The 24,871-nt window shown below is 40.6% G+C and overlaps 2 protein-coding genes across 5 annotated transcripts; both read right to left on the reverse strand.

Moving 5' to 3' along the window:
- Positions 1-1,991: 1,991 nt before the first annotated feature.
- On the reverse strand, positions 1,992-14,089 carry MGARP (mitochondria localized glutamic acid rich protein). 4 transcript variants are annotated; one of them, XM_057546948.1, is made up of 4 exons: positions 13,931-14,089; positions 8,823-8,926; positions 4,180-4,273; positions 1,992-2,839 (listed from the first exon to the last, which is right to left on the reverse strand). In XM_057546948.1, exons 1-4 carry the CDS (start codon positions 14,010-14,012, stop codon positions 2,385-2,387), a joined length of 735 nt encoding a protein of 244 aa, XP_057402931.1. In that variant the 5' UTR covers positions 14,013-14,089; the 3' UTR covers positions 1,992-2,384. The 4 variants fall into 4 exon arrangements, with proteins under 4 accessions (XP_057402931.1, XP_057402930.1, XP_057402929.1 ...); XM_057546947.1 differs by lacking the exon at positions 13,931-14,089 and adding an exon at positions 13,787-13,924; XM_057546946.1 differs by lacking the exon at positions 13,931-14,089 and adding an exon at positions 12,755-12,970.
- Positions 14,090-18,108: 4,019 nt separating this feature from the next.
- Positions 18,109-24,384, reverse strand: NDUFC1 (NADH:ubiquinone oxidoreductase subunit C1). The gene is made up of 4 exons (XM_007172337.2): positions 24,272-24,384; positions 23,631-23,734; positions 22,056-22,135; positions 18,109-21,077 (listed from the first exon to the last, which is right to left on the reverse strand). The coding sequence occupies exons 1-3, from the start codon at positions 24,336-24,338 to the stop codon at positions 22,076-22,078; spliced, it is 231 nt and encodes a 76-aa protein (XP_007172399.2). The 5' UTR covers positions 24,339-24,384; the 3' UTR covers positions 18,109-21,077; positions 22,056-22,075.
- Between the last annotated feature and the right edge of the window lie 487 nt (positions 24,385-24,871).

The following is a 24,871-nucleotide window of genomic DNA, read 5'->3' on the forward strand; positions in this document are numbered from 1 at the left end:
AAATTTGTGTTTTTGAATGACTTTGAGTGGACATTATTGTGGCTGAATAAAATAACTAGAATTATGGTGATTCATCCTGGGATTATGAGGAAAGTCTACCAAGGATAAAGCCAAAACATTCTTGATAGTATTGGGTTGGCCAAAAAGTTCCTTCGGTTAATGACCATGTTGTTCAATAAAGTTCTTGGTGAAAATGAAAAAAAGTGTCTTTTAGTTTTACTTAGAACGGAACGAACTTTTTGGCCAAGCCAATAGAACAGAATAATAGAAATAACCTGGTCCTTAACAACTGAGCCACAGAATAAACCAAACTGGCAGCTGCCTGACCTCTGGATAGCTGCTTAGATAATAACTATCTCTGTTGTTTAATCTATTTTGAGTTGGTTTCTGTTATTTGCAGCAGAAAGCATCCTGACTAAAACAGCGGAGAAGAATGCATTTTTGTGTGCGTGTTGAGGTCGCAGAGTGGTACTGGGTAGTGTTTCTGCTGCATCTTACAGAATGTTTAGTGAAACAGCATCCCTTAATTGCAATGATTGAGTCCTTGCAGTTATTATTTCTTGCCAGCTCTCAAATTCCAGAGGCATTAAACCAGCCAGTATATCATCTTCCACCTACATCCTACCCTAGTTTACCATGGGTGAAAATCTTAGCAACCGCACTGCTACAGAAGGCCAGGTAATAGCAGTCCGTCACCTACCACCACCAGTGATGGGGTCCTCATCGCCATCCAGCTGGAGAGTGATACAATTCCAGAACCCTATTCTTAGGGTCTGCTTCCTGGGACCACATCCAGTACAATTATCTTAGGTGGAGTTCCTAGAAACAGAGCTTGAAACAGGAATTTGGAGGCAGGTGATTTATTAAAGGAGTGCTCCCTGGGGAATAGGAAGGAGGCAAGCGGGATAGAACGGGGGAGAAAGCTAAGCAAGGATGTAATCTCAGCTGGAAACCAGCTTCGACTGGGAAACTGCGTTGTCCCTCAGTGTTGGTTCCACCTTTTGTACCACCACGGTAGTCGGTCATCAACTGTGAGCTGCCTGGGGTGAGGTTGGGGGCGGGGTGTGTGTGTGACACTCAGAGCAGCTAACATACTGGCCCAGTTAAAGGGATCTATTCAGAGCATCAGTAACACCCACTACCACTTCCCAACTTACCTGAGTAGCCAAAATCTTACTAGACCCTGCGTGATCTAGCCCACCCCTGCATAACCATTCTTTCTCTCTGAAATCATCTCCACTGCTCTCCCTCTTTTTCATTCCACTTTAGCCACACACTGGCCACCTTGCAATTCCTCAAATTCTCTAGCATTTTCATGCTTCAGATCCTTTACCCTTCTCGGCCCCCTCATCTGGGATGATTTTCCGCTGCTCTCCTACCAGCCCCGCCCTGCCATGTCCCCATGACTAGGTCCCTTATACATCCTTCACATTTATACTCACAAGACAGCTTCTTAGTAAGGTCTTCTCTGGCTGCCCTAACCAACATTTATAATCCCTTTACTTTCATTATTTTTCTTTTCAAATACTTATCAGTATCTAACATACTATATAGTTGTCTTATTTATCTTGTTTATTATTTATATTTGTTTAGAGTATTTATATATACCCTAGAACATGAGCTGGGAAGGGTAGGAATTTTTATCTTTTTTTTTTTTTTAATCTCAACACTTAAAACAGTGCCTGGTAAATTACAGGTGCTCAGTTAATATTTGTTGACTATGGAAATGAATGAATGAATGAATGAATGACCGCTGGCACAAAGTACCAGAATAAATGCTGCTTGAAGAGAACTAAACTGAAATGGAAAATACTGGCACAGCCCGCCGTGTAATATAGATGGGAGAACGGATACATATATTGCCATATGCAGAGTTTTCCCTAGATTATGTTTTCTTTGATAACATTGCAATGTTCATGTGATGTTATATGTGTGTATATTAGTATATACTATTTATATGTAGAAATATTAGTGAATAAAAATAGAAGCACTAAAGATTTTCCAAATTTATTTAAATGAGTTCAAATCAAAACTCAAGAATCTAGATTTACATACATTAAAGAAAGGTAAAATTATAGCAAAATTAAAGTGAATGCAGGTTGTATAGATAGCTCAATTCCTATGATATAAAATTTAAATCCACAGGTGAAACTCTTTAAGCTCTTTATATGTCATATTCTGATCCCAGAGAGTAGAAAACTATTCAGCATGCAAAATCTCAAATCTCTCGATCCTGAAATCTACCAGTAGATACCCAAAATCCTCAAGGCACATTAACATTTTCTAGAAAAGAAGCCTTTTTAAAATCTAAGGTTACTGAAACTACAAAAACACCTATGAGACCCTCTGTGGCATTTTTTGCCCAAGTGTCAATCAACATGAGATTAGCCTTGGGCTGAGGCGGCCTCAGAACAAACACTGGCTTCTTCCTGTAAATCAGCCCCAGCAGAGGATTCTGACTCAACTGGAGAACTTTCTTCTAGTTCAGCATATTCACCACAGCTTTCGTTCTCGGTTGTACCTTTATCACTATCGACGGCAACAGCTTCATCCCGAGCTGCGCTGGTAACCTCTGACGTGGATTCAGTGCTGACCTCTGCGGTTTCTCCCGTCCCCGCATCTGTCACCTCTGACCCAGTTTCAGCACCAGCGGCAGTGGTCTCCTCGGCAGCAGCCTCCACATTGTCTGGACACGGGGAAGCCTCTTTTATGACGGCAACTGTAGCACTGGGAAGCTCTGCGGCATCCGCCACCGGAGCTTCCACTAAAGGTACTTCGGGGGCTTCTGAACCGGCTTCCGAACCGGCTTCCTCGGCACCCACAAGGTTCTCTTTTTCACCTTTAAAATTTAGTCCATTAAGCAAAGTATTAATTTAAAGAGCATGGGAAGACGGTGAGACACTGTGCAGTCATTTTAAAAAATGAGACAGATCAATAAGTACTGATATGGAATGGTCTTCAAGGTAGTCTGTTCAGTGGAAAAAAAGCAAGGAAACGAGCAATGTATACAGTATGGTACTATTTGTGTTAGGACAAAAGGAGAGTAATATAGACCTAGAGAGTTATATTTGTAGAGACCCTCTCCTGGAGGACACTAAAAACTGGTGTTATTGGTTGCCTCTGGGGAGGTAAAATGAAGGGTCTGCTCTTCTGAAAACCCTTTTGAATCTGTTGAACTTAAAAAAATAATAATTTCATGTGTATTATTTATTCAAATACAAACCATGAAAATAAACAGGCAATGTGTCATGAAATAGCATGGAAAAGTAGCTAACTTACTAGCTGATGACTCTGAGAAGCCACTAGTCCTCCCTCAACCTCAGTTTTGTCATCTGTAAAATGGGGATATTAATAATATCTACCTCACAGAACTATTGGGAGGATTGACTACAATAATATGTATGAAGAGGGGTTTAAAACCAAGGAAGTGCTATGGAAATGCTGTATTTTATCATTTTTACAATCAGCCATCTCATGATTATATTCAATAATGTTTATTAATGATATTCTGTTTCTTATTGTTCTCATGACTAAAAGGTTAAAACTGGTCCATGAGCAGCTGTTTTCTTTGTCCCTAAATAGTGATCATGGTATTTGATAATAATGGCCTTATAGCTGAGATGGAAAAAAGTATGGTTTAAAGCAAGCAGTTTAAGGCAAGAAATATACATTAGGGTGAAAATGTCAAATTTCTGTTGTTACAAGTTGCCATTTTATCAATCAGATCAACTGAGGGACTCAGTAGACATGACTGAATCTACTAATGTCACTGCACACAGGTGGTCTTAGCCAAAACTGAAACAAAATTAGTTTCATGTCTTAAAAAAAAATTAACGAGAGAAATGAAAGGTCAAGCTGCTGAGAGAGACAGATACTAAAATTATGCCTGCATGAATGGAAACCTGAGTAGGGGAAAAGTAATATTACCACACAAAGAAGTCAAAGCTGCTGGTCAGCAGTTTAAATGTACAATGTTTTCATTTACCAAATGCCCTCATCCAAAACCTCTAACAATATTCTTTAGGCTTTGGCTGGACTTTTCCTTTCTGAATGAACTCCTACCCAGAGTCATTTTGGATTAAGTTAGTAAAGAAGCCAAAAACAAATAGTGTCCATTGCTAGACTAAGATAATGAAAATCAGTGCCTCAAGGAAAAAGAAAATAGTAAATACACTTTACCTGGAAGTGGATGTAACTCTGCTTTGGTTTTTTCTTTCAAATTCGTTACATGATTGCTGTGTTTGGCTTTCTCTGATGTGATTCTCTTGTAAGTCTGAAAGTAAATGTGTGCTTAAGTTTATTTCTTGAGCTCTAAGATTCATCATGCCAAGTTTAAAGCCATCCACAGTTCAAACAGGAGAAACCAATACACACCATCTACTCTTTTATTTCCCCTCTGGAAATCTTTGTCAATAAGTAGAATGCTTTAAAAAAGGAAAGAAACAAATGTTCTAACAGAGGTCAAAGATAACTGAAAACACACAAGGTGGATAGATAAAGACCAAGAAGAAAAACAAATTATGCTAGAATCAAAATATTCTGACAGGCATTTGCAAATATCCTCTGGCATTTATCTCAGAGTAATGGAAATTTATGTGCACACAAAAACCTGTACACAAATGTTCATGGTAGCTTTATTTGTAATAGCCAAAAACTGGAACCAGTCCAAATGTCCTACAACTGGTGAATGGTTACACAGACTGTGGTACATCCATGACATAGGACACTACTCAGCCATAAAAGGGATTAACTATAGATACAGGAAACAATTTGGATGAATCTCCAGGTAAATTATGCTGAGTGAAAAAAGCCAATCTCAAAAGGTTACACACCTTAGGATTCCATTTATGTAACATTACTATTATTATTATTAATTTTGTTTTTGGTAACGTTCTTGAAAGGATAAGAAATACAGAAATAGAGAACAGATTAGTAGTTGTCAGGAAGTGGGAGGAAGGGAGGGGGAGAGCAGGCGGGAAGTGAGTACAGTTACAAAAGAACAACACAAGGGACCCTTGTGGTGATGGGACAGTCTTGTCTCTTGACTGTGGTGGTGAATACACGAATCTACACATGTGATAAAATTGCTTAGGACTAAATACATGCACTTGAGCGTACACACACACACACACACATGCACAAGTGCATGTAAAGCTGGTGGAATCTGAATAAGGTCTATGGATCGTATCCATGTCAGTTTCCCGGCTGTGATACTGTTTTATAGTTAGCAAAGATGTTGTCACTGGGGGAAATGAGGCAAAAGGTATATGAGCTCTCTCTGTACTAGTTCTTATAACTGCAGGTGAAACTCAATTCTCCCACAATGAAAAGTTTTCCAAAAGTCTTCCAAAATGACCCATTTGTAGACCCCAGTGAAGATTCCTTAAGTCAGCTAGGTTTAGTCATTAAAAGCAGTAATATGACTGGCCCACAGGTCACTTGAGAAACAAAATTGGGAATAAAGCTATCTTAATCTTAGATACAATGTGCAGGCCTCCTTTCATTTCAAAATCAAGTAGTAATCTCTGGCCTGTATTCATATTAGACAATGATATTTTAAAAATGAAAATCTCACTAGATAATATTGTTTATATTATCTCAGCTTAAAAAAATATTGGTAGATATTTCTTAGTGGCAGGTAGGATGACAGATTTTTTAAATTTGCATATTTATATGTAGTATTTTCTAAATTTTTAAGCATCATAAACCATTAACCTCATTAAAAGTTATCCTATGCAAATTACAAACCATTTTATAGTATGTTAAAATTAGACTGTGAAAATGGAAAACTCCATAAGCTCGGGGGTGGAAATGTTGCAAAAGTGGCCCTTGAACAAACCCCCAGGGTTTGGTGAATTCTGACTTGAATCATCTGGCTTTGAAACACACAGAGCAAACAGGGTCACCAGGAATGACAGTCAACATTTTTGTATAAAAGCAGGGAATATTTTCCTAGTGGGGTGGGAGCTCCTGACTAGTACACTGAGTCAGCACCCTCAGTTCTCCGTACAGTAAAGCTGAACCTGTGCCCAAGTTCATGTCCCTGAAATGGCCATCCCAGCAGCAACATCCCTAGGACATTAATCTTATTGTTCAAGGGGCTAAAACACAATTTAGCTGCTAAAGCAAAATCAAAGAGATATAAGAATAATTCACTCATGTGTAACCCAGAGGATCTAGCTTTTTCAAATCAAACAGAGTCAAGTACAGAGTAGAAGAAAGGTCTATTAGAAGAGAGAGTCTCAAAATTAGACTTTGAAGTTATTTCCAAATGATATTTTGTATTTATTAAACGTAAGCATCTAAAATCTACCACAACTTTTAGAAACCAGTCTGGCATTTTGTTTTTCCAAGATACCCAGACCCTCAAAAAATGGAAGTGACCTGGGCCTTTCTCAGATTTTCAGAGGCTCTCGTAGTAGATTTTACTTGGAAATGAAAAAGTGCTCTTGCCTAGGGAGTATCTGTGGATTCAATTCAGATAAATCTAATATAGAATTTATTTTAGTGCAGGACAAGGAAGGGAAGGCAAGGACTAGAATATGGGTTTCTGAGTGCCTCACGTTCTGTATTTCCTCCTGAAAGTAGCCTAAGATTCTTGGGAATTAAGGCTTCCAACATTCAAGATTAAAACTACATAATCTTAGAGGTGGAAAGGGACTTAGAGATCATCACCTTGTCCAATTTCCACTCCCACTGTGACAGAACAAGGCCAGAAAGAGCTCTCAGGAGTAGCCAGTCTCTAACCATCCAGTTTAAGATTGCTTTTGCAAAGATTTAACAGACTGCAGAGGTTCATGTCTGGCACTGGTAAACATAATTAGGGGTGTAGTGATGTCCAGATGAAATTCAGTCTTCCAGCTTCCTACACAATCACATGGCCTAGTTTAATCTGTTTTCCAGTGGCCTATATCCAACTATAGTAGCCCTGGGCAGTGAATTCAATATTAAGCAGTAGAAAGATGGTAAAAGCAAAGGAATCTGGGTATGAGTGAAAGCGGGTAGATTAGTGGAAGACAATAATATAAGTGACATGTTTGAACTTTCCTGGCTTCTTGAGGCTTTCAAATTTCTGAAGAGTAGACTATGTATTTTGGTTTCATTATCTACATAGTCCTACAAACTGCTCCTAGTTATGACTAAAAATCTCTTCATGCATATTTCTGTAAGGTCAAACCAAAATATAGTGATTGTAGTGATTGTGTAGCCTTATGGTTCCTGAAGAATATATACTTATTCTACTTTTATTCATAATAAAGATTAGATTTCAGTTTAGAAAGTTTATGACAAAATGAGGAATGATTCAAATCAATAGGATTATTTATTTATTTATTTTTGGCCACACAGTGTGGCTTATAGGATCTTAGTTCCCCAGCCAGGGATTGAACTGGGCCCACAGCAGTGAAAGCACTGAGTCCTAACCCCTGGACCTCCAGGGAATTCCTAGAATTATCTTATTAACTCACAAATGTTTCTTTTTTTTTTTTTTTTAAGCTCCAAAATCATACTATTAAAAGCTTTGTTTTACAGTGATTACTTGTGCGGAGTGGATAAGGAAGACCAGGGAGGAAAACATTCTTTTGATTTTATATATGTCTATTTTGAATTTTAAAAAAATATATAGATAAATATTACTTTTAAAAAATAAAAGTAAAGATATAAAGCTAATAAAAAAACTATGGGGCTTCCCTGGTGGCGCAGTGGTTGAGAATCTGCCTGCCAATTCAGGGCACACGGGTTCGAGCCCTGGTCTGGGAAGATCCCACATGCCGCAGAGCAGCTGGGCCCGTGAGCCACGGCTACTGAGCCTGCGCGTCTGGAGCCTGTGCTCCGCAACAAGAGAGGCCGCAATAGTGAGGCCCGCGCACCGCGATGAAGAGTGGCCCCTGCTTGCCGCAACTGGACAAAGCCCTCGCACAGAAACGAAGACCCAACACAGCCAAAAATAAATAAATAAATAAATAAATAATTATTAAAAAAACAAAAAAACAAAAAAAAACTATGGAGACAGTAAAAAGACTAGGGGGAGAGAGGGAAGAATGAATGGTTGTAGCACAGGGGATCTTTAGGGCAATGAAACTATTCTGTGTGCTACTGTAATGGTGGATACATGTCAGTATATATTTGTCAAGACCCATATAATGTACAACACCGAGGGAACCTTCATGTAAACTACAGCCTTTGGTTAATAATAATGTATCAGTATTGACCCATCAGTTGTAACAAATGTATCTCACTAAAGCAAGGTTGTTGATTTGGGAAAGGGGGGCAGAGGGGTGAGAGGAAGTATATGGGAATTCTCTGTACTTTCTGCTTATTTTTCTGTAAACCTAAAACTGCTCCAAAAAATAAAGTCTATTAATTTGTTTTTGGCCGTGTTGTGCAGCATGGGGAATCTCTGTTCCCTGACCAGGGATGGAACTCGCACCCCCTGCAGTGGAAGCGTGGAGTCTTAACCACTGGACCACCAGGGATGTCCCATAAAGTCTATTAATTTTTAAAAAGTTTCACTCTCAAAACAGTTCTTGTCAAATGTTAATAATAGTACCTACCTTAAAGAATTGTTGTAATAATTAAATGAGCCAGGAGTCTGTCACGTGGTAAACACTCGCATGTCAGCCATTAGTACTGTTAGTATTTATAATAACACTGTTTTTAATGAAAGTCACCCATAGTTAGTGGTATTAAGTATTTTATACTTAACATTTTTTTTCATAATCTTATACATTAATCCCATGTCTTGATCTCGACATTGCTTTGAGTTTTACCACAGGTTGTAAAATATATGAATTCCTGAGCACCAAGGTTATTAAAACACTTACATAATATCCACCAGCACTGACTGTGACACCTACAACCAGATAATAGATCATATTTGATCCAGATGATCCGGGGAATTTGTTGGATGACATCCAGCGAAGAGATGCTAGGAAAACAAGTTTAAACACGGTTAGCTCCACCACGGGCAAAACTATTTTAAATGATTACATCCAAAAGAATTTTTTTACCCCTCAGTGAACCTAGAATCTATTAACATCAACTGATTTTAGCTTAAAGGAATACAGTATTAGAAGGTAGGGTAATAATTCCACTTGACATTTTCTTAATCTAATTTGATAATTACTTATGAAAGCTGTCACCCTGATGCTTCGCATCATGCTTTTCTTGGAAGGAATGCAGACGTGGGTAAGGAGAAATGACAAAGCATTAAACAATTTTAACAGTCAAACGAGATGCATGTGAGCAAAAGAAATCCATTTATTGTATATTCTACACCACAGGATTCAATGGAAAAGATTATTTTTACAAAAAATGAATTAAATACATTTGTGCTTAAAATTTATATGTTAAATAAAACATTTATGTTGAAATCCAACACATTTCTATAAATCTATAATACAAATGTAGACATAGAAAGAAACTTTAATTCTTCTAATATAAAACCTTTAAAGATGGGCAGATAGAAGCTTTTTTTTTAAATTTTTGATTTATTTTTTAACATCTTTATTGGAGTATAATTGCTTTACAATGGTGGGTTAGTTTCTGCTTTATAACAAAGTGATTCAGCTATACATATACGTATATCCCCATATCTCCTCCCTCTTACCCTCCCTATCCCACCCCTCTAGGTGGTCACAAAGCACCGAGCTGATCTCCCTATCCTATGTGGCTGCTTCCCACTAGCTATCTGTTTTACATTCGATAGTGTATATATGTCCATGCCACTCTCTCACTTCGTCCCAGCTTACCCTTCCCCCTCCCCGTGTCCTCAAGTCCATTCTCTACATCTGCGTCTTTATTCCTGTCCTGCCCCTAGATTCTTCAGAACCTTTTTTTTTTTTTTAGATTCCATATATATGTATTAACATACGGTATTTGTTTTTCTCTTTCTGACTTACTTCACTCTGTATGACAGTCTCCAGGTCCATCCACCTCACTACAAATAACTCAATTTCGTTTCTTTTTATGGCTGAGTAATATTCCATTGTATACATGTGCCACATCTTCTTTATCCATTCATCTGTTGATGGACACTTAGGTTGCTTCCACGTCCTGGCTATTGTAAATAGAGCTGCAGTGAACATTGTGGTACATGACTCTTTTTGAATTATGGTTTTCTCAGGGTATATGCCCAGTAGTGGGATTGCTGGGTCGTATGGTAGTTCTATTTTTAGTGTTTTAAGGAACCTCCATACTGTTCTCCATAGTGGCTGTATCAATTTACATTCCCACCAGATAGAAGCTCTTTTTTTTTTTTTTTTAAGAAGCTCTTTTAAGACAAATGTTGCCATAAGGTCATATCTAAAATAGAAGGGCAATTTTGTACAAACTAATAGAAATAGATTAAGGTACTGTACTATTCTATTTAAATATATTTACTCTATAGTGCTAGAATTTGTATATACCATATGCTATGGAATTGAAATTTTGATAATAGACTCAAAGCTAGAAGAAGCTTAAAGTTCATAGAGCTCAAATTCTCTATTTTAAAGATAAAGAGGGACTTCCCTGGTGGCGCAGTGGTTAAGAGTCCACCTGCCAATGCAGGGGACACAGGTTTGATCTCTGCTCCGGGAAGATCCCACATGCCTAGGAGCAACTAAGCCCGTGCGCCACAACTACTGAGCCTGCGCTCTAGAGCCCGTGAGCCACAACTACTGAACCTGCATGCCACAACTACTGAAGCCGTGCACCTAGAGCCTGTGTCCGCAACAAGAGAAGCCACTGCAATGAGAAGCCCGTGCACCACAACGAAGAGTAGCCCCCACTCACCGCAACTAGAGAAAGCCCGTGCGCAGCAATGAAGACCGAACGCAGCCAAACATAAATAATAAATAAATAAATAAATTTATATTAAAAAATAGATTATAACTGTAGGGACTTCCCTCACGGTCCAGTGGTTAAGACTCTGCGCTTCCAATGCAGGGGGGGCAGGTTAGGTCCCTGGCTGGGGAACTAGGATCCCATATGCCGGAGGTGCAGCCAAAAAATAAAAAAAAATAAAGCAAAATAATCTTAAAAAAAAGAGTATAACTGTAAACGCAACACATAAGGTCCCTAGCCTCAAAAAAGAGGGAAAAGATGTACAGGCGAAAAACTGTAGACAAATAACTGCAATGCAGTATGACAAATGCTGTAATAGATGAAAGCAGAAGCAACAATAGTCTGAAAACGCAGTGAAAGAACTCAGCTAGGGGGCTCAAGGTAACTGCCACAATTGAAAAGACGGGACCTGAGCTTTGAAGGAAAGTAGGAGTTTGTCAGATAAACAAGGGGAGGGAAAATTGCATTGGAGGAATAAGGCAGAGCGTGTGCAAAAGCATGAGACTTGTGTGACTAGGAAAACTCAACGTATTTTGATGTGGCCTGACACAGAGAATAAGGGTGTAGGGACCAGCAAGAAGTTATGATTTGCAGAAAGCAAATCTCAAGACATTTGCACAAACTACAAATCTCCATAGTAGCAAAATTGGGAAGATTTTGTATATATGTTCTTAGTTTGGATATAAATGATCATCTCTTAGAAAAAACCAATTTTTCACTACAAATGTGCCCAGAGAGGCTATGGTAAGAGGTTATGTCTTTGACTTCTAGTGGAGCTTTTGTTGGTTTAAAAATACAGCTGTTATTAAATAGGGAATATATAGCTTTCATAGTTGGCAACCAGGTATAAATTTCAAAAAGTTTTTTTAAATAGGAAAAAATAGAGAAAATTACAGAGGTTTAAGTAAAGACAAATACAATTATGGCAGAGTTATTTACAAGAGCAATGAAATGGGAAATAAATATTTGGTAAAAATTAGACAAATTTTAGCATATTCATAAATACGAAACAGATATTTTAATTTTTGCAGAAGACTGTCTACACGAGAAAATATTTACAATATATTAAGTGAAAAGTTATAGCAAAATAATCTTTACAGGACTATCCCAGATTACGTGCATTGTGGAAGCAATGTACATAAGAAAAAAAAAATGCAGGAAGGGGGAAAAAAGGTCTGGAACACCACGTACACTAAAATGTAGATAAACAGTGGTATTCACTAAGTGGTAGGATTACAGGTGACTTCTATTTTGCCTTTTTGAGTTTTTCCGGTAATCTACTGTAAACCTAATTTATTTATTCATTAAAATTTTACATTTTTAAAAGCAAAAACCAGAGAACAAAATTTGATGAGGCACGGTTAAAATTTTATCCTTCAATAAACTGAAACAATTTCATTTTTCATCCAAGTTGGAAGTACCAATACAAGGTTAATGTTCATGACCGAAGCCAAATTTCCAGTCAATAACAGTTCTGAAAATACTGAATAAATGAATCAATAGTACAAAAAAGTAATTAGATGAAAATGAGGAAAAGACCAGTACTGCTACAACCAGTATTGCTAACTACCTGTTTAGAATTTTCAAACTCCTTTTCTTTTGCCCCAAATTGGGGAGGAAATTATTTGAAATATGTGCAGCTACCAAAAAACGATGTGTATGCTTGTCCGTGAGGACGGTGAGGGTTGCGTTCAGAGAGCTCGAAAGGCCACGGTCAGGGCCTTTTTCATCTCCCCACCCCCAATCACAACAGCCCCGTTATCTTCTGAACTTTCAAAGGAATGGCTTCCCCTTATTTCACCAGCTAAAAGTGTGCTCCATCTTACTCGGGCATAAAGATCAAGGAAAACGAAGACTCCTTATTTCTGTTACTGGAGGCAACTTCTTCTCAGTAGCATTTTAAGAGAAAAATAAAGCGAGTTACACATACCTTCCTTCCCTCCCTCCATCACCATCACCACCGCAGGCCTAATCAAAGCGGAAACAAATTGGCCATGGAATTTTCCGCAGGAGTCGTTCTCTTTCTCCCCGACTCCAATGCAAGCCTTAGCAAGTGGGGCAAAGTGAAGGGAGAACTAAGAACTTTCCACGAGGTTGTCTAAGAGCCGGCGCCCCAGTCAGGGACGGAAAAGAGAAGGAAGATGCGCGACGACTAGGAAAGAGCCGGCGGGGGCGGAACTGCCCGCGAGCGCAAACCTGGGCGCAGGGCCGCCGGCGGCTGGCAGGGAAAATGCACTCCTGCTCACACTTCAGCACCTACGATGGCCCAGGCCCTAGGCTAGGCGCTTTCGTGCGTATCAATTTTTATTTAATAAGCTTCCAGCTCGCATTGCCACTTCCCCTTCAGGAAATCCGCTCCCTTTCCCTGTGCTTTAGAAAATCTACAGGTGATGGATACAGGGGGGACGCAGCCCAACAGCTGGAGAGCTCCAGATCTCTCTGCAGCCCCTAAGGAAAACGTTTCGAAGCCCCTTCCTCACCGGGGATGCCACGGCCCAGGCTCGTGGCTGCCGAGTCCTGGCCAGGTCTTGAGTCTATTTACTCAAGAGCATTTCCTCAACTTCTACGGGGTTGGCACTGCCTTCCGCGCACCCTGCCTGGCCCGCAGACCAGGGTCCATCTTCCCACCCATCCCTCTGCTTCCTCGTGAAGTTGGAGAGCGCTTTGGGCCCTGTATTAAGATAAGGGGTAAGCTTTGCCGACTTTCGCCAGGCACTTTTCTAAGCGCTGTTAACTACATATTAACTCATTAAAACTCATTAGTGTCCCCATTTTGCAGATGAGGAAACTGAAGTGAAATCACTTGCCCAAGATCAAGATTCGAACCCAGGAAATCTAGTCCGGATCCAGAAGCCGCGCTGGAAAGGCACCCTATTTCCAAAGTCTCCAAGAATTTCGAGGCGATTTCCCGGCCACCCTCCCCTCTTCCCCGCCCCCCACCATCCCCATCCCTATCCCCAACCTCAGGCTTCTGCTGCCGGGGTTGGCTTTGGCCCACGAAGGGCAGGCGGGAACCGGGGCGCCCGCGCGATCTGTGCGCGAGGCACCTGTGCTCCTCAGGCTTGGACGCCGGGAGAGGCCCCTCGGGCCAGCGCCTGCGACTCACCGTCCTTCCGGAGCGGCGCGGGGCCTGGGGGCGCCCGCAGAGGCAGCGCCAGGGTCTTGGAGACCGCCCTGCGGAGGTACATCGCGCCCGGCTCCCTGCACGCCGCTGCCGCTGTAGCCCCGCGGTGCTGCGGGGCGCGGCGAGCCCCGGCGAGCCCCGCCCCGGGGAGGGGCGCTGACCCCTGCCCGCCCCGCCCCGGCGGCCCCGTGCGGGACGTGCGCAGGGGTTGGTCGTGCGCACCTTCCTCCCTCAACCTGATCTGCAGGCTCTGTCGCCTTCGCCTGGGCCCGAGAAGCTGATGGTGGCATCTCAGAAAAGGGATGGGGAACCGAGAAGTCGCCGTCATCTGCCTGCCCCGTACTGTTGCAGTCAGTGGAACTCCTCCGAGTAGGCTGGAAATGTCTCGGGACTCGCCTCCGGAATAAGACACAGACAGGATTTACCATGCCGTATGCAAGCTGAACCCACTTTCTCTCATGCTCTCCGCCAGCTTTCCTAGGAGTGGAAAGGGTAGCTGGAAGTTCCCTGGAGACGAATGGAGGAGACGGGTAGCCTCAGCCTCCCATTAGTGCTCTGGGTGATGTTCAGAACCCTAAGAAAATTCCCGGCTAATGGCTGAACTTCTAGGCAATTCACGATTACAATGACTTTTAAATATAAGCTCCAAAAATGCTGCCTATTCCTCTATGGGATGTGAAGCTAGTATTTCCAAATCAACTAAAAACACTAAATTATTAGTTTCTCCCTCCAGATTTCAATCACTTGCCTCATTGTGGCGACAAGAATCTGTCATGGTTTGAATATGGAAACCAATAATTTATGCTTACAACATTTTCGAAGTGATTAATCTTTGGAAGGCACCATTTCCTACTATAATAACCCCTTAAGTATGTTTGGCACCTGACAGTATATAAAGCACTTTCACATAATTTTCTCCTTTAATTTTTATTTCATCCCTCTGAGGAAGGTGGCAATTATTCGGTTTAGCAAACGACCAGGTGGTGGGGAGGAATTTTCAGGGACCGATGGTCATGATTTTTTTTTTTTTTTTTAAGGACATGAACATAGTCCTAGTTCCAAGTTCTCTTGGCATGTTACAGGCAAACTATTTGCTCATTTGCTAGGTGAATAACGAAACACTCCTCAGAGGTTCTCGTTCTGAACCCAATTCTAATAATATTTAATATATTCTCATTTAAGGAGTACAAGCCAATGATGAGAACCAGTTTTTTGAGGCTCAGAGTCACTAGCTATTCCTAGTGATTAAACCTTAAGAGCAAATAGGTAATCTGTGTTAATGCGAGGTCAGATTTAGACTTCCAAGCCCCAAAGAAGGGGTTAGACCCAGACCCTCCACCAAGAAGTCAGGTAGTCCTGAAAGTAACAAAATGCAGATTAGTACACTTGCTACCTTTGCCCAGCATCAAGTACACATCCTAGAATGAACTGCTGGCAGCTAGGACAGACTGACAAATCAAATCAAAGCTGTGGGGAGAGCTCCTAACCATTTCCAATTCGGTGCAGCCCAATTTAAAATTAAAAGAGAAAACAAATCTGTTTACCACTACAGCTCATTCTTTCTTTGGTCTACTTTGGGCTGAATTTTGACTTAGTTGCCAGGGAGAGGAAATAGTCAAAGGCAGTAAATGCATTTAAATGAATTAATGCGGGAGACCTCCCTGGTGGTCCAGTGGGTAAGACTCCGCGCTCCCAATGCAAGGGGGCCCCGGGTTCGATCCCTGGTCGGGAAACTAGTTCCTGCATGCATCCCGCAACTAAGAGTTCGCAAGCCACAAGGAGGATCCCACGTGCTGCAACTAAGAACCAGCGGAGCCTAAATAAATAGTTTAAAAAAACAAAGGTCCATTAATGTGGAGAAGAAAGAAAGAAAAAATAATAAATGAATTAATGCTGGAATTCCCTGACGGTCCAGTGGTTAGGACTCTGAGCTTTCACTGCCGTGGGCCCCGGTTCAATCCCTGGTCAGGGAACTAAGATCTCACAAGCTGTGCAGCAGGGCCAAAAAAGAAAAAAGAATTAATGCATGTACTATACTGTTATTTAATGTACTGGCAGCTCCCTTAAAAAGGATTCTTTCTGAGTAAACACTTGTAAATGATAATGGCTCCCAGGACACTGTTCTAGACCCCTCTTCAGAATTCCGATGTAGACTCAGGGTCTGGATATAGTCTGAGCTCTTCTGGATCATTCCCAGGTTCCATAGCAGCCACCTACTCTCAGTCAAACTGTCTGTAAGTATCTGTCAAAATGCCTAGGGATTGTGCTAGATGCTGAAGATTGGTTATAATTTATTTCACAGATATTTACCAACTATCTTATTAGTGTTCCAGGGCATTCTTCAATAACAAGTTATGATTCCTGCTACCACTCACAGAGGTTATAGTTTCAGGTTAAACAGACATGGAACCAACATCTTTTCTCAGGAGTGGCTGCCAAGCCTACCATCAATGGGGTCAGTGATCACAAAGAAATCTCTGACCAGATATCACTAATAAATGTAATCTAAGGGCTGCGGTTAAAGCCAAACTGGTTTAAACGCAAACCGCCTAATTTAAACAATGCAAAAATAACACACATGCGTATAGGGCTTCAAAAACTCTTCCCAAAGTGTTGTCACATCTGTCTTTCTACTTCATCCTCTAACACTGTGGTTAAGAGCCTGAGCTGGGGAATCAGAAACCTGTTCAGATTTACTGGTCTGAGTAAAATGTGGATAACTCCTTTATTCATTGGGTTGTTGTCAGCTGTAAAGCACGTTAGGTATAAAACATGCTCAGCTGGTTGGAGAAGGCAGTGCTAGACTCTGACTTCCAGCCTAAGCCGAAGCTCCCGGCTCCCTTACAACGTTCTGATGCCTCTCAGTGCGCACATGACAGGATCCATTATAGTCCACCATCTCATCACATGGCAAGGTCCAGCGGGGAGCTTATCATGTCCTCTAGGTTGGATGTGGCCATCCCAGCTGGGAGAGGCAAGAACTGTGAGATAAATAGTGCCACTTCTCCAGATCCCTTTTCATCTTAGCTAAAAGCTCGTGCCTCTTGGATCAAAGGGAATTTGCAACCTACTCTACGGCTCCTGTAGGATATGTGGCTTTACACTTTGATGTCAGACTCTTCCCACATTTTGATGAAACACATCCCAAGAAAGGACATGCCTGTGGGGTGTCAAATTCACTCTGTAGCAAGCTGTTTCTCCAGAACCCTGAGAGAATTTTAACAGTAGGTCTTCGCTATACAAGACTCTGTAAGGCTGACACAGTAGTTTCCCAGCTGTTAGTCACATTGTTTATAATGCTGCCCTTGAGCACATCCTTGACATTTTTCTTGGTCTTGTTGGGAAAACAAGAACTTAGGGTTAGAGTTAACTTGGTTTATCTAAGATGATCTCCACCTAATTGTGATTGTTGACAAAGACAATATTAGTTTTGAAAACATATTGTAAGAGAGGGAGCTCACGAAGCTTCCTAACCACTGGCAATATTAATCATACTTACTCAAGGCTTAAGTTCCATATAATTAAAGACAATTTTCAAAGACTGAGTGATTTCCTAGGCTCCACAGAAAGCTAGAAACAGCTTTGTTTTTTTTAATACTAAATCCCTAAGCTATAACCTGTACTTTCAACAGATCAATGCAGATATAAAGTGAAACAATTTAGAAGAGTATCTAGGAAGACAAATTGGAAAGCTATTTGAGAAAGTCCTGATAAGCACGCTTTTTTTTTTTTTAACTTCTTTATTGGAGTATAATTGCTTTACAATGGTGTGTTAGTTTCTGCTGTATAACAAAGTGAATCAGCTATATGTATACATATATCCCCATATCTCCTCCCTCTTGCATCTCCCTCCCACCCTCCCTATCCCACCCCTCTAGGTGGTCACAAAGCACTGAGCTGATCTCCCTGTGCTATGTGGCTGCTTCCCACTAGCTAGCTCTTTTACATTTGGTAAGCACGCTTTTGATGGCCTAAAATATTTCGATAAAATGAAGGAGAAAGGGTAATCAATATGGTAAATTCTTAAACTATTCTTGGAGGTTCCTCGGTACTCTTCCCATCTATTCACTTTCTCTTCTGTAGTAAAATAAACATGACATTCCCTACCCCTTCCATATTATTTTCCTAAGGCTACCGTAACAAATTACTACAGACTTGGATGGCTTAAAACAACAAACTTTATTCTCTCACAGTTCTGGAGGTTAGAAGTCTGAAGTCAAGGTGGGAAACATGTAGGCGAGAACCCTTCCAGCTTCTGATGTTTACTGGTAATCCTTGCTTTCCACATGGATCACTCCAGTCCTTGCCTCCATCATTCCTGTCTTCTCCCTGTGTGTCTGTGTCTTTTCTCCTTAGAAACATACCATTCACATTGGGCTAAGGGCCCACTCTACTCCAGTATACTCATTTTAACTAATTATATCTGCAAATACCCTATTTCCAAATAAGGTTACATTCTGAGATAATGGGGGCTGGGACTTCAACATATCTTTTTGGGGACCAAAATTTAACCCATAACAACTTCTTATACTTAAAACTGAGCTCCTAGAGCTTGTTTTTTTTTTTCCTATGGCAACTTAAGAAAATAATTTAATGATTATCTCCGATACTAAATCTGAAAAAAAAGGTCTGATTTTGATCTAATAAAAAACTTGACAGCATTGGACATATGATTTTGTCTGTATCTTCTTTTTTATGGGAATTCTTTTACATTATTGCTAAAGGAACCATCATTTGACCAAGTTCCTCACAGGAACTGTGTATCAGAACGATTCTTGTTCAGTCCAGCTAAAACATCTCAGTTTAAGAGACTACTGACTGCAGCCTTCTCTTTACAATGTGGGCTGGGGAAGAGACGGTCTGTGTGCAAAGGAAGTAAAGCACATACACAGAAAGCAGAGCCAAGAGCAAAAGTCTGGATAACATTTGAATTCCAGGCCCCAATTATTCCTGGGCTCAGGTGCATGCCTGTTATGGCAGTCTGTGAATCACTCTGTATGCTGATAACCTTTTCTTAGTTTAATATAATTTGAGTTAGGTTTCAATACTTAGTTTAGAAAGCACCTTTCACCAGTGCCCCTACGTGGCACAACTCCAGGAGGTGTCACTCAGAGTAATCTGCATCTGTACTGTCCAATACGGCAGCCACCAGCCCCATGTGGCTATTTAACGAAAAGGAAATAAAACTAAAAAAAATGCAGTCACGTTAATCACATTCCAAATGCTCAAGAGCCACATGGGAGTAGTGGCTACTACGTTGGCTGGCACAGGCAGAACATTTCCATCATTGCAGAAAGTTCTTTTGGACAGCCCTAGTCTTCATGAATGTCTCCCCCTGGAGTTACAGAGGCACGATCAAGATGAAAGTCCACACAGGGCAGCTTTATTTTCAAGGCCTGACATACAGTAAATCTTGCTTGTTAAAGCTGTATTTTATTTCCAGCTAAGGTTATCAGTTTCCAGAATTTCAAGTGTCTTAGAGTTTTCTGTTCCCTTTAGGGATGTGAATTTTAAGTGTCTCTTTTAGGGTAAAGTTCCTTGAATTGGGAGTTGATACCTGACTTCTTGGTCCATTACCATGTGACAGTATTGGTTTCCTACTGCTGCTATAACAAACTTAGTGGTTTAAAACAACACAAATTTATTATCTTACATTTTTGTAGGTGAGAAATCCAACATGGGTCTCACTGGGCTAAAGTTAAGGTGTCAGCAAGGCTGTGTTCCTTTCTGGAGGCTCCAGGGTAGAATTTCTTTGACTTCTCCGTCCCTTGGCTCTTGGCCCTCTTTCATCTTCAAAGCTAGCAACGGCCGGCTGAATCTTTCTCATATCACACCACTCTGACACACACTGGTGCCTCCCTCTTCCACTTCTAAGGACCCTTGTGATTACATCAGGCCCAACCAGATAATCCAGGATAATCTCTCCATCTCAATGTCAGTTGATTAGCAAATTTAATTCCATCTGCAACCTTAATTCCCCTTTGCCTAACCTAACCTAACATATATACAAATTCTGGGGAATAGGACATGGTCATCTTTAAGAGTCCATCATTCTACTTTCCAGTGATATTGGGCAAATGACTCTTTACCTCTGGTTTTTGCATTTGTAAAATTATGGAATTGGTCTATATGACCCCCTAAGGTCCTTTCCAGTTCTACTAGCTAGGACTCCAAATTGACAAAAGTTAATAGTTACTGTTTTATCTGGTCTTTCACTGAATTTGGATTAAATACTTATTCTGAGATAATGTAACTCTGAATTTATGTTCAGAAGTGACTTCCAAAGGTATTGGGCCATGAATCTCCCAGAGTAAGTGTTGGCCAGAGCCCAAAACACAAAGCCATTTATAAGGCAATGAAACTTTCTATTTAACATCAGAATGCAGATACAAATAATACACTTTTAAATGTATAGTATTAATACATTAAGTGTTTAAATTACATGTTAATGAAGTGGCATATAAATAGGTGTTAACTGATTCACAAGAAAGGGTTTTGATGAGGGATAAGTGAAGTGTTTTTTCATTTGTCTCTATTAGCTCTCACCAACTCCTTTTTTTGAATAGTTTGTTATTCATTGGATGAAAGTCATATTAGCAAAAAGAGCCAACTGTTGCCATACCGGTGTAAAAACAGTCACCCAAATGAAAATCATTCAAACTCAAGGAAATGGAGTCAGAAGAAACTCTGGTAAGAAGAAACTCTGGTAAGAAGAAAATAGTATTTGGGTTCTTTTGTATTTTAAGTAATAGACTAGGAGTAGTTCTATCAACCTGATCACTAAATAAGTGCTCTCATTAGAAATTAGAAGTTGACAGAAGGAGTAAATCCTCAGCAGTGATTTTTTTAAAAATCTATATCCGTAAAAAGTTTTCTTACCAATGTGTCCTTAATTACCACTGACCCTATTATCAGATGGTACTTTCCACATTAAAATACTTCTAGTAATTTTTGTTAGAATTGACATTTTATACATTGTCACAATGTACATAATCTGAAGAATACAGAAGTATTTTTAAATTTAATTATGTGAAACACAAATGCTGACTTGACGTTCACATGTAACTCTTTCACATTTACAGCTCAACAGATTGGTGAATCCAGAGGAACTGCTATAAACACTATATACCTATAATGGAAAAAAAAGAAAACTGTAGCATTAACAAGCAGAAGTAATAAAAAAATTAGACCATTCTGAACAATGCACCTTAGAGCACCAGGGGAAGTCTAAAAAAACAAATCCACAAAGAATATCAACTCCTCATTTTATCTAAGTTTTAGCAAAAAAAAATTTTTTTTAAATTCTGAACTACAGGAGTAGCAAAAGCATCTGGTTTTGATTTAAAAACCTATTTCATTTTAATCTCTTGATTGACTGAAGTAGTGAAATGGGCAAGGTGATAATAAGAGAACAAAATGTACATTTGTGATTACTATTTTATTCTCCAGCACATATAAGTTATCTACTTTAATCAACCTAATCCAAGAAAGCTGAGATTTATAAGGATGATTTCTCATTTTACAAAAGGATTAATATAGGATTTCTTTAAAAAGATTTTCAGAAATATGGCACAAATATACATATAAAATAAACTCACTCTCTTTTAAATCACAGACCGTGCAGTGTATTCTATCTTATTCACAGCTAGGTTTTATCAGGAATTGTCCAACTGGGTGTTAGTTGTAATGACAATCATAATAAAATCGTCATGCAGTAAAAAATTTAACAATTGAATGCCCTGTTCTCATGGAATTTTACACTCAAGTGTGGTATATGACAAACAGGTATTAAGAAATACATACACAAACAACGATAACTTGTTCTAAGTGCTATGAAGGCACTGTGTACAGCACTATTAGATTTAAGAAAATATGATTTTGGTTTCATTCTTAAGCACAACTTCCTTTGAACACAAAGTGTAATGATTAAAAATGATTATGCTAAGAGATCCTTGAGCCAAGATATTAAAAATTCATAAATTTGTCACAGACAGGAATATAGGTGCTAAAAAGTATAAACCTAATGAAAAAAGTCAAAACACATTATTTAAAAAGAGGTCAAATTAACTTGCATAGTCTATTCAATCGTAGAAAATCACATACTTACTGTATCGGTATTTCAAAAGTTTATTCCAACCGATTTCTTCTTTTATACTCTAAAACATCTTCATTATGTTGTTTGATGAGCTAGAAGTAGATAACAGTTAAAATGAGAAATGTAATCTTCCTGGCAACTTAAAGAGGAGAAGGAGGAGATCAAGTAATGATATTTATATTTTGCAAGAGAAATAAGGATAGATTAAAAGAATTACAACTATTCTAGTTAGAAATAAAAGGCTAAGGGATACAAAAGTCCAAAAGCTATGAATGATATGTACTTGTTCACCACAATCTGACAGACTAAATTTGAGAAGGCAACCCTTAAAAGTTTAAATCCAACTTCTGCAAATAAATTACTTCACTCAGTGGGTAATTAATGGAATGGAGAGCCTTACCACAGAGGGGCTAAAGCAACAGGACAGAGCAGAACCTGGTTATTAGATGGGGTTGGTGGATGTGTACTATACTTCTAACCTCAGAAGTATGGTACTGTGAGCGAATGACCAACCCACATCCCCCAACTATATATGTATTAATTAGATGTCATGGAGGACAGCCACTTTCTCAGAACCACTGTCTGACAGAATATGCAACTAGAACAATGGCTGATATAGGGTGACATGTGTTGCAAAGATCCAGTAACAATCAGAGCTCTCAGCAACAAGTTTCTTTTTAGGAAAACTTTAAGAATGTATAAAGTTACATTATAACAAACGTTATTTTGAAAGGATTAGTTACTAAGTTGTAAGTAACTTTCAACATCTCTTCCTCCTTTCCATGTCAAAGAGCTGAACCACTTTAATGAAAAAAATCTCAAATAAGAGATCTGAGAGTTGGAGGTGGGCGGCAGTGGAGGAAATTCCAAAACAAAAAATTTAAATACTAATGTAGCACAGATACTTTAAAAAAATTTATCTATGGAGAGGCAGTATTTCACAGTGGTCTACAGTGTAGCTCTTAAGTCAGGGAGAACTGGCTTTGGCAAATTAATTTCTCCAGTAAAAGGTCAACAATAATAGTACTACCACATAGTGTTGTTGAAAAAATTAAACAAGTTTTTACAGGTAAAGCATTTGGCATACTGTAAACAAAGACAAAAAAAAAAAGAAAGAAAGAAAAAGGCTGCTACACATAGGTACAATTTCCAACAATGTATTTACACAAACATTGTTAAAATCTTATATCTTGTAAGTCCAATGGGATTTAATTTGTATAGCTTGTTCACTTACGATCTCTCCCTATGGCATCTGAAAAAAGTGCCTTCATAAAACCCCAACGTGCCTCCATCTTCATTAAGAAATCAACTAAAGGATAATTAATATGCAGTAAAACTGCCATTTCACGACAAAACCAGGCGAAGGAACAATGACAGAAATTTCAGCCTCATTATATACTTTCTCGATGCCTCTGAAACCTTAATATTTTTCAGTCCTTGGGATTTCCCTCCTGGAGAAATAGATTATTAGCAGTTACATAAATAACCTATGGTACGGGAGATTTGCTGCGCAACATTCAACCTCACACCGATACTTGTCCTCTCCAGCGTGCTGGAGTAGCACGATTTAAGGGAGTATATACTTACACACATCCACAAGAAAACGGAGGTGCCCAAGGTCAGTCCAACCTTCAGCCAGTCAGGTCTGCCATGTGGCGGTTCCCGAATGTAGAACTTTGACCGCGCTGAAGCTGAAAGGGGACAGAAAGGGTCTCTAAATCTATAACTCACCCCCCTGTAGGAATAAACCTGACATTTACATGCGTATTGTCGCTTTTAGTTCCCCCTTCTACTTCCTCATTTAAACAGCCACAGAAAGGTTCAGAGAGGCCTAGTAACTCGCCCTGGGCCACCAGCAGGGCCAGACCGGTGGCGCCTTCAAAGCCTCGTACACGGGCTTTGGCGGCCCCTCCGAAGTGTCGGGGGTGGGCGGATAGAAGCGCCCCCGGGAGGGTCTCCCTCTCCCGCGTCTGCAGGAGGAGGGACTCAAAGTCCATTCGCCGAGACCCCGAGGGGTCGGATGGCACTGGGAGAGGAGGGTGGGCGGCGGCTGACGGAGAGCCGAGAGTCGCGGGAGGAGGCAGGCGTGGGCTCCGGGAGGCGGGCCGGCGAAGGTCACTGCGGGAAAAGCCCGGGGCGCAGCCGCCTCCTGCCCCCGCGGGGCTGGGTTCTCCCTGGGAGCCGCAGGCTGGAAGGTCGGGGTGGCCTGCTCGAGGAGGGACACTTACAGCCGCTCGGGAGCCTGGCCGGGGCCAGCAGCTTGGAGAAAGAGCGCAACAAGGCGGACGGCGCCATCTTACCAGGCTGGGCTCCGCCTCCTCCAGCCCCGCCGCTCCCGGGGGTCGGCGTCCGACCGAGCGCCCCCTGGCGGGCGGAGGCGCGGAACTGCGGGCTCTGCGGCCGCGCCGCGTGCGGGCGTTCACCCCAAGAATTGGAGTTACCGCCTGGTACTCTAGCTCTTCTGGTCTCAGCCCCCAATCTGCACAGTGGGATTACGAAGGAGATGATTACAAGGGGGAAAATAAAAGGTAGTTTAGCCGCGTCTCTGTCCTCGGAGAGTTTATTTTAGACTCCCACCCCAGGGACACTAACAGAGAGAGTTACCAAAATCTTCCTACGTAAGCCGGGAAACTGCAAGTGAAGGGTGTTGAATAGTAGCATTTTGATCGAATTCGGTGTTTCAGGCACTGTGCCTTAATGCACCATTTGATTTACATGCACTATCTCATTTCACCTTCACAACGGCCGCAGGACACGCCGTGATTATTATTCTCAATTTATAGATGAAGCTCAAAAGACAAGCTCTTCCTCCAAGGTGACGCATTATA

Source organism: Balaenoptera acutorostrata, chromosome 5, assembly GCF_949987535.1.
Source record: "Balaenoptera acutorostrata chromosome 5, mBalAcu1.1, whole genome shotgun sequence".
Classification (NCBI taxonomy): Eukaryota; Metazoa; Chordata; class Mammalia; order Artiodactyla; family Balaenopteridae; genus Balaenoptera; species Balaenoptera acutorostrata.

Excerpts from the sequence above, each read along its gene's own strand:
- MGARP (XM_057546948.1), bottom strand. The coding sequence starts at position 14,012 with ATGTACCTCCGCAGGGCGGTCTCCAAGACCCTGGCGCTGCCTCTGCGG. Across the intron at positions 4,274-8,822 it reads TCAGTGCTGGTGGATATTAT|ACTTACAAGAGAATCACATC; the intron begins GTAAGTGTTTTA and ends ATTTACTTTCAG. Across the intron at positions 2,840-4,179 it reads AGAGTTACATCCACTTCCAG|GTGAAAAAGAGAACCTTGTG; the intron begins GTAAAGTGTATT and ends TAAATTTTAAAG.
- NDUFC1 (XM_007172337.2), bottom strand. The coding sequence starts at position 24,338 with ATGGCGCCGTCCGCCTTGTTGCGCTCTTTCTCCAAGCTGCTGGCCCCG. Across the intron at positions 23,735-24,271 it reads GGCCAGGCTCCCGAGCGGCT|CTTCAGCGCGGTCAAAGTTC; the intron begins GTAAGTGTCCCT and ends GTCCCCTTTCAG. Across the intron at positions 22,136-23,630 it reads CCGTTTTCTTGTGGATGTGT|CTCATCAAACAACATAATGA; the intron begins GTAAGTATATAC and ends ATCTACTTCTAG.